Raw genomic sequence first — 12,746 nt, 5'->3', positions numbered from 1 at the left:
TTTTTTGTTGTTTGTTTTTGTTAGTCATGGGGCTTGTTAAGAAGTATTTCTTGAATGTATTTAATTATATTTTGAAGTTCTTCCTCCCAGCTTCTCTTCCTTTTTCTCTCCTTCCCTTCCTTCTTTTTTTCCCCTTCCTCCTTCCTCTTCTTTCTAGTGACAGTTCTGTAGGTGTTTTTGGAAAACATTGTATTGGTTTAAAGAAAAGTTTATAGGGGTTGATTTTTCCTTTCCCTGCTATAGTCATGGACCCAGAGCTACTCCAGGGATAAGGGGAAGTGAAGAGGGGTACAGGCTAGTAAGTTACTAAAAACTATCTTTTTCTGAATCACACTAGCTTTTTGACACCAATTATTTGGAAGTTTAAAAGAAACTATTTTAAAGTTGAGCTCAATTAATGTATGTCAGGCATGTGAATGAGAACCACGGAGTAAAGCCTCATGAGCACTTAGTCATCATTTTATAGATGCAGGGCACAGAAACAGATCAAGGTATTATTTTTTTCATACTGAATTTACAAAGGAATTGGAAAAGTTCTTTCTAGTAAGTTTAGTATAGCACTACTAGTATAGAGAAATAAGTGAACTCTTTACTTAGGCTAAGTGGGCCCAAACTTCAACTCTGGCTGGTTGGGGGAAGGTGGGATAAAGGTTATCAGCATCTATGTTTTCTCATTTATAAATGGCAATGGTTATTATACTCTGTCTCAAAGGATCATTGCAATAATTTAGATTGAAACGGTAAAGAGCTAAGCATAATATAAGGTAGGAAACATGGAGATAAATTAGGTGCTAATATTTTCAGCCAGAATTGCATAGTCAGTATAAAATCATAGATGACCCACAAATCTAGAGAGATTGTGAGAGACCTTAAGGTTGGAGTAAAGGCATGGCAAGGAAGAAAGTACCAAACTGTAATCTCTTTGTGTTCACTGTCTCCACTACTGGGTGATAGATTTGAGGCTGTTTTTGTTTGTTTGTTGTTTTGCAGGCATCAATTCTGCTTTGAATGTACAACAGGCAAATGCTCCAGAGATGATGAGTGGATATAGTTTAGGCATTTTGTGGGTTGAAGCAGAATTTTTTTTGACCCATAAGTCCCAAGGAGAACATATAGTTTTTTTCTTTGAGAAACCACAGAAGGAAGAAAGCCGCCTCTTTGTGAGCAAGGGAGGTCAGACTGCTGCTTCCTACCTGAATGGGTAAGCAAATGCGATGTCGATGCTGAGGTTACTTTCTGTCTTGTTGACGCAGTCCACACTCAGCCGCAGGCCTCCAGAATAGCCACCGCATGTTGCAAATGCAAAGATTGCAAAAAGCTGCAGAGAGCAGAGAAAGCAAAGGGAAGACAGCCATTAGTGTAAAGTTCCTCTATGAGATCTAGGAACATAATGTCTGGGTTGGGGGAGGTGTGGTCTTCTGTAAGTTATGATATTTGGTTCAGGCTGGAGGATGAAAGCTAGGAGGATGGATGGGTGGAGACTGAAAGTCTAAAGAACATTTCAGAGAGCGAGAGAACTCTTTCTTAGAGAATCTGTCAAGGCATTGACAAAATGATTGTGTTTGAGTATGTCATCTCCTGTGCCATTAGACGTAGCCATGTCATCTCATACCGACTTGGATTCCAGATGCATCAATGCTCATGGATCTCTTAAGCAGGAAGGATTCAAGGTGTATCCTTGTGCTTTTTCCTTTTGGCATGGCTGTCCATTTTGCAACAAATGTTATTTATCTTTGGAAATTATAGATTGCTTTTTTAAAAAATGTATTTGTTTGTTTATTTTTTTTGCCAGTCGTGGGCCTTGAACTCAGGGCCTGTGCACTGTCCCTGGCTTCTTTTTGCTCAAGCACTCTGCCACTTGAGCCACAGTGCCACTTCTGGCCATTTTCTATATATGTGGTGCTGAGGAATCGAACCCAGGGCTTCATGTATATGAGGCAAGTACTCTTGCCACTAGGCCATATTCCCAGCCCTAGATTGCTTTTTTAACTAGGCAAGGCCAGAGATTTCTAGAGACAAAGGGTTGGAGAAGAGGGTTGATATCTAGGAAGTTTTGCTTTAGAGTACATGATCTCAGTCTATTTTAGCCTCAAGCTCCCGTAGGTGATGACCTCTCATTTCAGTTGCTGTTTCCAAGTCAACTCTTAAAAGCTTTGGTGGTTGCCAGTTAATGCCATTCTTGATCCTGGTGGAAAACACAAATGTCTGGGGAAGTGGGCACCAAAACTCTGAGGAGATGTACAGAAAGAATGGAAGTCAGGAGCTGGGAATGTGGCTTAGTGGTAGAATGCTTATCTAGCATGCATGAAGCCCTGGGTTCGATTCCTCAACACCACATAAACAAAAAGCCAGAAGTGGAACTGTGCCTCAAGAGGTAAAGTGCTAGCCTTGAGCAAAAAGAAGCCAGGGGCAGTGCTCAGGGCCTAGCTCCAAGCCCCAAAACTGGCAAAAAAAAAAAAAAAAAAAAAAAGGAAGTCAGGAAAGCCTGCTTCATAGTTTAGCCAGAGACTTTCTTGCTTATGTCTAAAGCAAGTTGACCGAATGTACTTAACTCTAACACATACTGCCATATTCAAATTTATGGTAATTTTGGAGTCTGAATCCATGCAGGACACTCTGTACATAGCGAGAGGAGTTATTGTGTAGGGGTCAAGTCCATGGGCTCTGATACCTGTCCTTGGGAAAATTGTTTAGTGTCCCCAAGTCCTTATTTTCTTTATCAACAAAATAACATAACAATAACTCTTGTGGGCTATTTTGCTATTTGTGACAGACCATGGCTGTGGGGAAGAAGGCTTCTGGCACTGACAAGATTACCCTGTCCAGACAGTTCAACGGTGAAAGCAATATTTTCTCTAACACCTGCAGCCTTAGCCAGTATAAACAAAACAAAACAAAACACCACAAGGTTTTGTTTCCTTAATTGACTATTGACTGTGAATGGTAAAAGACTGGCTAACAATGATGGAAACATAAAACCTTCTCATGGTAAACAATGTTTTGTGGACCTGTTCTGTATATTCATGGCAGTTTTATTCATTTTAATATTCAGGTTTTTTTTAAATGGAAACAAGTCAACCAAGCAATATATTTGCTATTGAAAGAGAAAGATGCATGGATGTGTTAGCAAGGGTGACACAGTATAAACACTCAATAAACGTTAACAAATATTATTAGTATAAGTAGTATACTTTGGGATCAAATCTTCCAAGCTGTAAGGTTGGAAATTTAGACTTAATTCCTAGCTAAATCTGCGTGACTCTTAGTCCCACTGAAACAATATCTAAGTAATAAAAAACAACCCAAACCATGGCTATTAGGCTCTGCTTTTCTTTCTAGTTGGCCTGACTGGCAGGGCTGACAAGCCCTGAGACACTGCAACAAACCTCTCCTCCCCCAGATCCGGAAGTGGCACACAATGCAGAACTGAATGCTTCGGGATGGGTTTACTTACTTCTTGTGGCTTAAATATTCTCTTTCTGTCAGTTCTTAGTATCCACAAGATTAAAAAAGAAATTATTCAAATTGTTTAATGAGGGAGAAAGGGATTTGAATTATTCCAGGTTCAAATGTACTTCTCATTGTATATTATTGGATATCCCAGCTCTTGCCCTTCTTTCATGTCAAGGTTTTGGTAAGCCTTCTTCTACAAGAAAGAATAGTAATGGCATTCAAAGCCCCTATAGACAGCCCTTTCTTTCTTTATCTGTAAAATACTTAACATGTATGATCCCATCTTCTTGTGACAGTAGTTTTATAAGGTATGCATGTTTCTGAAATGTTCTATTTTTATATTAAAGATATGGTAGGAGAGTACAATCACCTCCAAATAGTTGCATTAAAATATGCAGCTATTTAATGTCTTTAGGACATTAAAATGTAGCAAGTTAAAGTACAAGGGCATAAAACTAAATCTGTTAATTTCAGTGTTTAACAGCTATAATGGCTTTTCATTTTATATCATGGTGCTTTTTATGCAGTAAGGCATTATTAATACCACCATCAATAAATTTCAGATAGAATGATAATTATGCATTTAACTAGTTCAAAATGTTAGATGCAGGGAAAGGAGGAGTCAGACCATCGAAACCATACATACTGATATTTCATTTAGCCTTTACTGAGCTCTGAAAACACAAGACATTGTACATTTGTTGATACATGTACCTGTGGCTTTCTGGTTCCTTTTTTTTTTTCTGTCCATGGTTCTCACTGATTAAAGGGAAATCATACTGCGTGCCTGATACCAAATTCACATGGGTTTGGGGAGGATTTAAACAGATAATGTCTGTAAGAAACCGGAAGAGTAGGATCCTGCTGAGTGAATAACATATTACAGGGATGGTTAGCTTCATATTTGGGAGAGTTAATTTAACTCCTTCAGTGTGTATCAGCCAGGGGCCTGGGCCCATAATTGGGATACATCAAGACACAGTGGGAAGAGGAGACTGCAGGCTCTTGGAAGGTAGGGCGGATGGTGGAGATTCCTTTTGGTGATATGGAGAAATGATAAGTGGGAGGAAATGGTGGAGATCCTCTGCTTCCAGTGTACAACCCAACCATTTCACCTTCGGTGGTAGAACAGAGCTGTAGCTCTAGTTAGGAAGATCTGAATTTGATCACAATGCCTAGCTGTGTGACACTGGAAAAATAATTCCACTTCTCCAAAGCTCATCCCCACATCTCCTAAATTCAGATTCTCTCACTGATTGATTTATAGTAGTTGGGCTACTACTTCTTATGAACCAGCTTTTGAGGTACAGAAAGGTAAGAATGTCAAAGAAAAGACAAGCCTGAAAAGGTCACTGCCTATCATGGACCTTAATGTTAGCAGAGTGAGATGGACCACAAAGAAGCTACATGTAAAATAATTACAAAATATGTCAGATGTTTGGGAGGAGAGCTGTCCTACACCAGAAGTTAAGGCTGGGGAAGAGAAAATGGCAGTTTGATGGTGAAAGGATGCACGAGAAACAGAATATAACTTACATGATTGCTGTCCATACAGCTGAGAGAACACATATAAAGTATCAGCCTCATAGCCCTCAAAAAACATTAAAATATTTGCTTGTTCATTGCTTATTTTTCATTCTTCTTATACTATGGTTATTACTCCAACTCTTGCTATTAATACTACACTGTCAGACAAGCTGCAGCAAGAAAGGAAAATCACTTGCCCCAACTCAGCCTACCAATAACAGAGTTGGGAGGAGCCTGCGCTCTAGATTCTTGGCAGTGTTTCAATTAGCTCTACAATCGCAGGAACTCTTCCCACCCCATATGAGTAGAGTCGATTGTCAAATGGTCTTGTCATTTTATTTTGGTCTTATTTTGTTTTCTTGTGGTGTTGAGATGGAACTATAGGCCTTGCACACATTAGGCAGGCACTCTACCACTGAGTTACAACTGCAGCCTAGTCCAGGCTTCTTTACTTAGAAATGAGCCACAGGGGGCTGGAAATGTTGCATAGTGTTAGAGTGCTTGCCTAGCATGCACGAAGCCCTGGGTTTGATTCCTCAGTACCACATACACAGAAAAAGCCAGAAATGACACTGTGACTCAAGTGGCAGAATGCTAGCCTTGGGCAAAATGAAGCCAGGGACAGTGCCCAGACCCTGAGTTCAAGCCCCAGGACTGGCAATTCAAAAAAAAGAAACATGCCACAGGTCATTAGTGAGTCAAAACTCTCTTTCCCCAAATGGTCTCATAAACACATACCTACTAGCTCACTACCAAAGCAAAACAGGTGCTTTATCCCCTTTCTCTCTGTTAGAGAACAGAGAGAATTCAGGAATTAATTAATTCAGAATTAAGAAAGAGCCTTGGAAGACATCATTAAGAAACAGACCTCTCCTTCACTTGCCACCAATCCGATGACAGCCTATTAGTATTAACAATACTAAGAGGAAGGCTTGTGTATTTTTTAGGTGCTTAGGCTTACTAGGCTAATACCAACTCAGACAACAGACACTATCCCCTTCTGAAAGATAGGAGAGATAAACGTTCTATTGTTCAGTTAGTTCGAGATACAAAAACTGAACTGAAAGTGGGTCACAGGTGGGAGAAAGGTCACAGTAGATAGGGTGGAGTTGGAAAAAGGCATGAGATTGGAACCATGGTGAAAGATCTTCAGCTAAGGCTGATTCACCAGTGAATATAAGCAACTTGATCAGAGATATATATGAAGACACACTGTGTGTGTATGTGTGTGCATGTGCGTGCATGCACACAGTGTGTTATTTCCTCCAAATTCTAGGCTTTGCAGATTTGTCACATGCCTTCTCTCCAGTAATACAATTTACGAACCCACCTTTCTAGGCTTTTGCCAGAGAAAAGTTCATTTCCCTGTTCAAGTGGAATTCTAAAAACTCCATGTCCCTATCCTGCCTCAAGTTCTCAATTTTCCTCAAACAAGGCAGAAAACTAACTTTCCAGCACATTCTAGGATAATTAACATCAAAACCACTGGCCCGGTCATTCACCTCCCCTGAGTCCAGGAGACCGAAATAAATATCCTACAGTGAACTTTCATTTCACACACTGTCATGGATGATCCATGGCTCTGTTCTTCACAACAACAAAGAAATTACTCTTGAAATGGACAAAATTAGCCAAGAGGGAGTTGCTTTGTTGTAGCCCAATTAGGAATACATTCAGGAAAAAGGGAATAAGACTGTTTTAGCAAGAATCTGTAAATCATTATCACCCAGAGCAGGAATGGTATTGTAGCACAGTTCATGACAGTCATGGTTTCTCCTGGAAAGAAGGCAAGCAGCTTCCACCTTGGAAATAACTGAGCCAAACACAGAATATCAATGAAAGATGCTATTAATCCTCTTGGTTAATTTGCAAGTCACAGTGGAAAGCGGTAGTTTGGAGGAGGACAGGAAATAAGCTGATTAATGGCTCTTGGAGAGATCCTTGGTCTGTAATGAAGTCAGGGAGGAGGCATTTCTCAAAGCTTAATACATAAACCCAGAAGGAAACTTATGAGAGGAAGAGGATGGATAGAAAGGGGACTGGAAACTTGGGAGCTGGGAGTGATATTCATTTCACCAACAACCCAATATCTGGGGGATAAAGCCAATTTCTGTAGCACAAACATTTCCACCAGGAATTCCAACCTACCAATACAACCCCTCTGATCTTGGATTGACATCAGAAGTACTCGAGCATACTCTGGCCACCACAGGACTCCTATGGCATAAAAACTTCACTGCCTGTGAGCTTCTTCCCATTGTTTATTCTTCCATTCATTTTTCCACTCAAGTACTCATTCACTTAACACAGTTTGTTGTTGTAGTAGTAGGGCCTACCTTCTGGGTCACCTGCAGCTGTAGGAAGCAAAGGCTTCCTTCTCCCACACCCGAGTCCCTCAGCTAAGGTTTTCCTCAAGAAGCAGGAATGTACTGGGTGCTGATGGCTCACACCTATCATCCTAGCTGCTCAGAAATCTGGGACCCGAGGACCACAGTTCAAAGCTAACTGGAACAGGAAAGTCTCTGAGACTCTGATCTCCAATGAACTAGCAAAAAATCCCAGAAGTGGAGCTCAAGTAGTAGAGCAAAGGCCTTGAGTGAAAAAGCTTGGGGACTATGCCCAGTTTCCGAGTTTTCAAGCCCAATACCAGCGAAGGATGGTGTTTGGCTATATCATTTAGAAGAGCCAGGCGGGAGTCACTTAGAATCAGTTCCCTGGCAACTTTCAGCTAACTTTGGGAACTGGTAGATAAGAACTTCAACGTTTTTGTGTCTCTGCAGGGCAATGTTGGGGTATGTTTAAGAATCACATTGAGGCACCCAAGAGAATTAGGCCAGTTTCCCTGGAACAGCTGCCTGCTATTCAAATTCCCTTTGGCTTTCTTCCTTTCTTCCACACTCCTTGCTGCCATCACTTCCTCCCACACTAAAAGGCAAGCCTCTGTGAACCTTCAGGTACTGGGGTTGAATCCAGGACTATACCAATGAGCAACTCTATATCCTGTGTTATGCCTTTCTACAGCAAGTGATCTCTGTTCTGACTTTCTGAGCACCACCAAGCTGTAGGACCTGTGACTGACTGTATGATCTTCACCTAGGACCTCCTTGCCCACCTCCTCTGCATAGAGGACTCCTTTCATAGTTCTGCATTTGTAGATAGTCTGTGCACCCTCAAAACTAGACTTCCTCACCCCAATGTTCCCCCACCTGGACTCACTATCCCATTTAACTTATTTTATTTTTTGTGCCAGTCCTGAGGCTTGAACTCAAGGTCTGAGTGCTATCCCTGAGCCTGTTGTGACTAAGGCTAAGGACTCCACCATTTGAGTCACAATACCAACTCATGGTTAGAGATAAGAAAGAATCCCATGACGTCTCCTCCTCAAATTTACTTTGAGTTGTAATCCCCAGATCTCAGCCTCTTGAGTAGTTAGAATTACAAGTGTGAGCCGTCAGTGCCTAACCATTTTTTTTTCAACACAAGCAGGCATTTTGTAAAGCTGTATTTGTGTGTCATTATTTATCAGCTTGTTTTTGTTTTTTATTTCCCAGTTCTGCGAAGAAAGGTGGTCTATTAGTTTGTGTTTACTGCTGAATCTCTACCACCTGGCATAGTACTTGGCATGAAGGATGTGTTCCCTAAGTGTTCATTAGCTAAGCAAATTAAACCCATTAACCAACAAACAAATTTAATGTTTCAAAACGCATCTCTCCCTGCCCCATAGTAAGTGAGTGTAATATGTCGTTGAGGATATGGACAGGCCTGTGACAGTGCTTTGCTCTGGTGACAGTAACTTTAGTGGCTTAGGGGGAAGTACATCTGAAGGAGAGACAAGGGGTCATAGCTATGCAGGGGAGCTGAGGACCAAGCAAAAAAAAAACCAGGAAGCATGCCTGATTTATTTGTGTAAGAATGTGGAAAAAGTGTTTGACAGGGGCAGCAAGTCGAAGATGTCCAAGTAAGGCACATTTGGACCAGCTGCTGGTAACAACTGGGAAAAACACCCTAAGACAGGAAGAAGGAGGTGATTCAGTTCAAGAAGCAGGTAGAAGTGTGTCAGGAAAGATGTAGCTGAGGCCCCAAACCTGTGCCCTATGTCCCATATTCAGCCACACCTCTTCATTTGTGTACAGCCCTTGGCTACACTTGTGCTGTGGGGATAGAGCTATGTGCTTTCATCTGTAACCTGTGATCTATGAAGCTCAACATCAGCTTGTCAATGTGGAGAGTCCTGCGTCTTACCAGGGAACTATGTTTTCAGCATTCAAGGCCATATGGGCTTAAATGTGTGGATTGAAACAAGATAGGGTGAGAGGCCAGAATATGGAAATATGGAAATATGTCTTACTTCCACCAACAATCTGGAAATGCTTTGCCAACAGAACCGTGCCTTCCTCACCGTGCTGAAACACTGTAGGTGGCTCATAAATTTTATCAAGTGAATAAGGATGACAATGCTAATCATAACATAAGCACAGGTGGTTCTCTGCATTCTTCGACAAGTGCATTATTTACATTAGCTGAGTGAATGATCTCAACACTCAGTAAAGGAAAAAACTAACCCATTATTTTACAGACAAGAAAGTAGATCCCACAGCATGAGCAAAGGGCAGGTGGTCTATCCATAAGTGGAGTAGTTGTGGTTTGAACTCAGAGCTGCCTTCTTCTACAGTCTGTATTCTCTTTTGCCATCTCTCTCTAGGCTGGGACAAGGGGGGGAAGGTATCTCTCATCTGGAGGACACCCTAGAAAGTGTGTCAAATATGCAGAAATATGGATTGCAGAGAGATTCTCTCTCACGCCACTGTTCAGGAATCCATGGTGCTTCTGTGAGAGAAAGCCTCCACCATCCACATGAATGTCTTTTTGCCTCAGCAACTTGAGCCTTCGCTCCCCAGCATCACAATCCCCGGGGAAGAGAAATCAGAGCTGGAGTCTGGTGTGAGAGGAATATTTGAAAAGCCTGCTGTGAGTAGATTATGCCAATTATACTTGACAAGTCCCTCCTCCTAACTGCCAGGCTCCCACAGCCGGGGGCGTTGGCTTTCTTACCTTCAAGCAGCTAAGCCTCTCAACAGTCTATGGATTCAAGAGGCCCAAACCCTCCCCCTCCACCCCCTCCACACAGCCCCTCTAGTCCTTGTTCTTTTTGTGGTTTGTGTTGGGCTGATGAGCCATTTGAAGAGCATTTCTGGAACATTGTCATTTATAGGTGCCAATCACTTCCACACTAATGCTGCAAAAGTGAGAAGTACGGCCTGCTGACATATTTTCCAATGCAGAGAGAGTTTTTGTTTGTTTGTTTGCTTTTAATAAACCCTGGCTTCTCTCACACTCCATCTGACACACAGGAAGCCCCTCCCCACTCCACAACCCCCCCCCCCCACCGTCCCCCAGGACAAGGAGGACTCTCAATTCACTCTGCCATTTCTATGAAGCTTTGCTTAATCCTTAAGGTCTCCTTCTGATGACTTGATTTTTTTTCTCCCTATGGAAACGGACAACCACCTTTTCTGCTATCAGTTGATGTTTAGTACATGCATGGAAAATATTTCACCCAGGAGACTTCTGTGACTCTCTGAAAAGCCTTAAGTGGGATCCCATGTATCTATAAAATCTGCAAGTTGTCCCTGACAGTAGAATTATATTTAACTTCAGGGCATGGGAAACTACTGTTACAGAGCTTTGCCCTGGACTGGAAATGTGGCTTAGGGATAGAGTGCTTGCCTTGCATGCATGAAGCCCTGGGTTCAATTCCTCAGTACCACATACATTGAAAAAGCTGGAAGTGGTGCTGTGGTTAAAAAAAAAAAAAGACATCAAGGACAATACTCAGGCCCTGAGTCCAAACTCCAGGCAGGGATGGGGGGGGGGGGCGGTGGAGAAAGCTTTGTCCTATGGAGCTATATGATTTCTTTTTCTAGCTCTGTCATATGTGACAGAATTTAACTTGAGGACACTGGAAACTATTGTTATAGAGCTTTGCCTAATAGAGCAGTATTTTTTCCTTCTCTGTTGTACAGAGCTATCCATGTTCTTACATGGCTCTGATGTCTTCCATGTTTCATTTTATTCTGCTAAAAACAGGGCAGTGTGGCCTGCTAGACACCTTGGGGTCTGTGTGTGATCTCTATGACAAAGCAGCCAGGCATCAGCTGAGAAATTCCAACTAGACCCTACAGGAGAACTAACTCTATATTGTTTATATGGCAATGAAGCTCCTCTTTTAATTTCTTTAAGTCTGTAGCCTGGAGATCAGTTGGCAAAATGTTTGCCTGTAGGTGACAGAAATCTTGATCCATACGGTTTTAAACAATTCATTTTTTTTGTATTTAACAGGAATTCCAATGTTTATAGATATTACCGATGTTTGGGTCCGCATCTCTTGGCATGAGTGCCTTTTTGCCTCATAGACACAAAATAGCTGCTTGGTTCATAAGCACCTTTGGCTGGGAAGTGAATATTCTACAGGGGATAAAGGCAAGGGGTAGTGTTCTAGGCATGGTTGTAGAGTCAGTCAGTCTGCACTGTCTGACACTGGGACTGTTTGGTGAAATGGAGCTGAAGCAAAAACAAGTACCCAGGACATGTCATGAAGTCAGGCCAGCATGGTCAAGCCCATTCGGTACCTGGCCATGCCAATAGGGTTTGGAGCCTATATGTGGTCTGTACATTCAACTCCCATCTATGGATTCCAGCTTAAATATGTGCTTGTGAATAAATTTTGTTCTCCCACATAACACTTGACACACATCTTTAAAATAAATGATTGAAAGAGTAAAGGCAGTTTGGAAGTAATCTTCATGCCTATAAATATAGAGTAGTTAAATAAACAAGAAACATTCAGTCAGTGGCATATCATGCCATAGTTATGAGAAATGAACAGCATAATAGAAAGTCAGAAGCTCTTCATAATCTTCTGAAAAGAAAACAAAACACCTCCAAAAAAGTGAATTTCCAAATAACATAGATGTATGGAAGTTTTGTAAAAGACAATCTGCATTCATATAAATAATGTACTAACAGGATGTCATATGTGATGTGACACAGTCATTGGGGTGTACAGGGTTCTTATAGGTCCTGGGTTGTTTTATCTTTCGGTCTTCAGAGCTATGAATCAGCTGCTGTTGGGAGAAGGCCATCCTGGGGCTTGAACTCAGGGCCTCATGCTTGCTAGACAAATGCTCTATCAGCCCCACTTGCTTTTTTTTTTTTTTTTTTCAGTCTCTTGCTTTTCTCTGCCCAGGCTGGCCTTGGAATGAAATTCTCCTACCACTGTAGCTTGAATTATTGATGTGTGCTATGATTCCCAGCTTATTTGTTGAAATGCATCCTCGCTAACATGTTTTTGCCCAGACTGGTTTCAAAGTTCATTTCTGATCTTATCTTTCTGCCTCCCAAATAAGTAGAATAACAGATATGGGTCATGTTAGCCTGCTCTTTTCCCAAACACAAGTATTTATTAAAGCAGATCAGTATGCCTCCCCTACCTGTGCCTTAGTGAAGAAAAAAAAAATGATGATGGATGTGTTCATTTTCATAGTTTTGTCTGCTAAGAAAAGGAACAAGATAAACTTCTGGTACATCACCATTGTTCTGCAGGTTAGCAAGTGCATTTGGATGTACTAACACAAAATATTTCTTGCCAGGAGCTATGCCATCATGGTGATGTTGCATGTGTGTTTTTCAACATTTTGGATGAGGAGCCACACCCTTCCTCTCTTTCTCTTATTTAATTTTTTGACTAAGCTCCAGATCATCATGCC

The 12,746-nt window shown here is 41.5% G+C and overlaps 1 protein-coding gene across 1 annotated transcript in view; it reads right to left on the bottom strand.

The window, feature by feature from the left end:
- Synpr (synaptoporin) overlaps positions 1-12,746 on the bottom strand; it is a 272,123-nt gene that overhangs the window by 116,854 nt on the left and 142,523 nt on the right. Inside the window, exon 3 of the mRNA XM_048354876.1 lies at positions 1,194-1,318. Coding sequence (XP_048210833.1) covers positions 1,194-1,318 — 125 coding nt within the window. The remainder of the gene's footprint in view (positions 1-1,193; positions 1,319-12,746) is intronic.

Source organism: Perognathus longimembris, chromosome 10 (genome assembly GCF_023159225.1).
Source record: "Perognathus longimembris pacificus isolate PPM17 chromosome 10, ASM2315922v1, whole genome shotgun sequence".
Lineage (NCBI taxonomy): Eukaryota > Metazoa > Chordata > Mammalia > Rodentia > Heteromyidae > Perognathus > Perognathus longimembris.
This window is presented reverse-complemented; position numbering and strand designations above follow the sequence as displayed.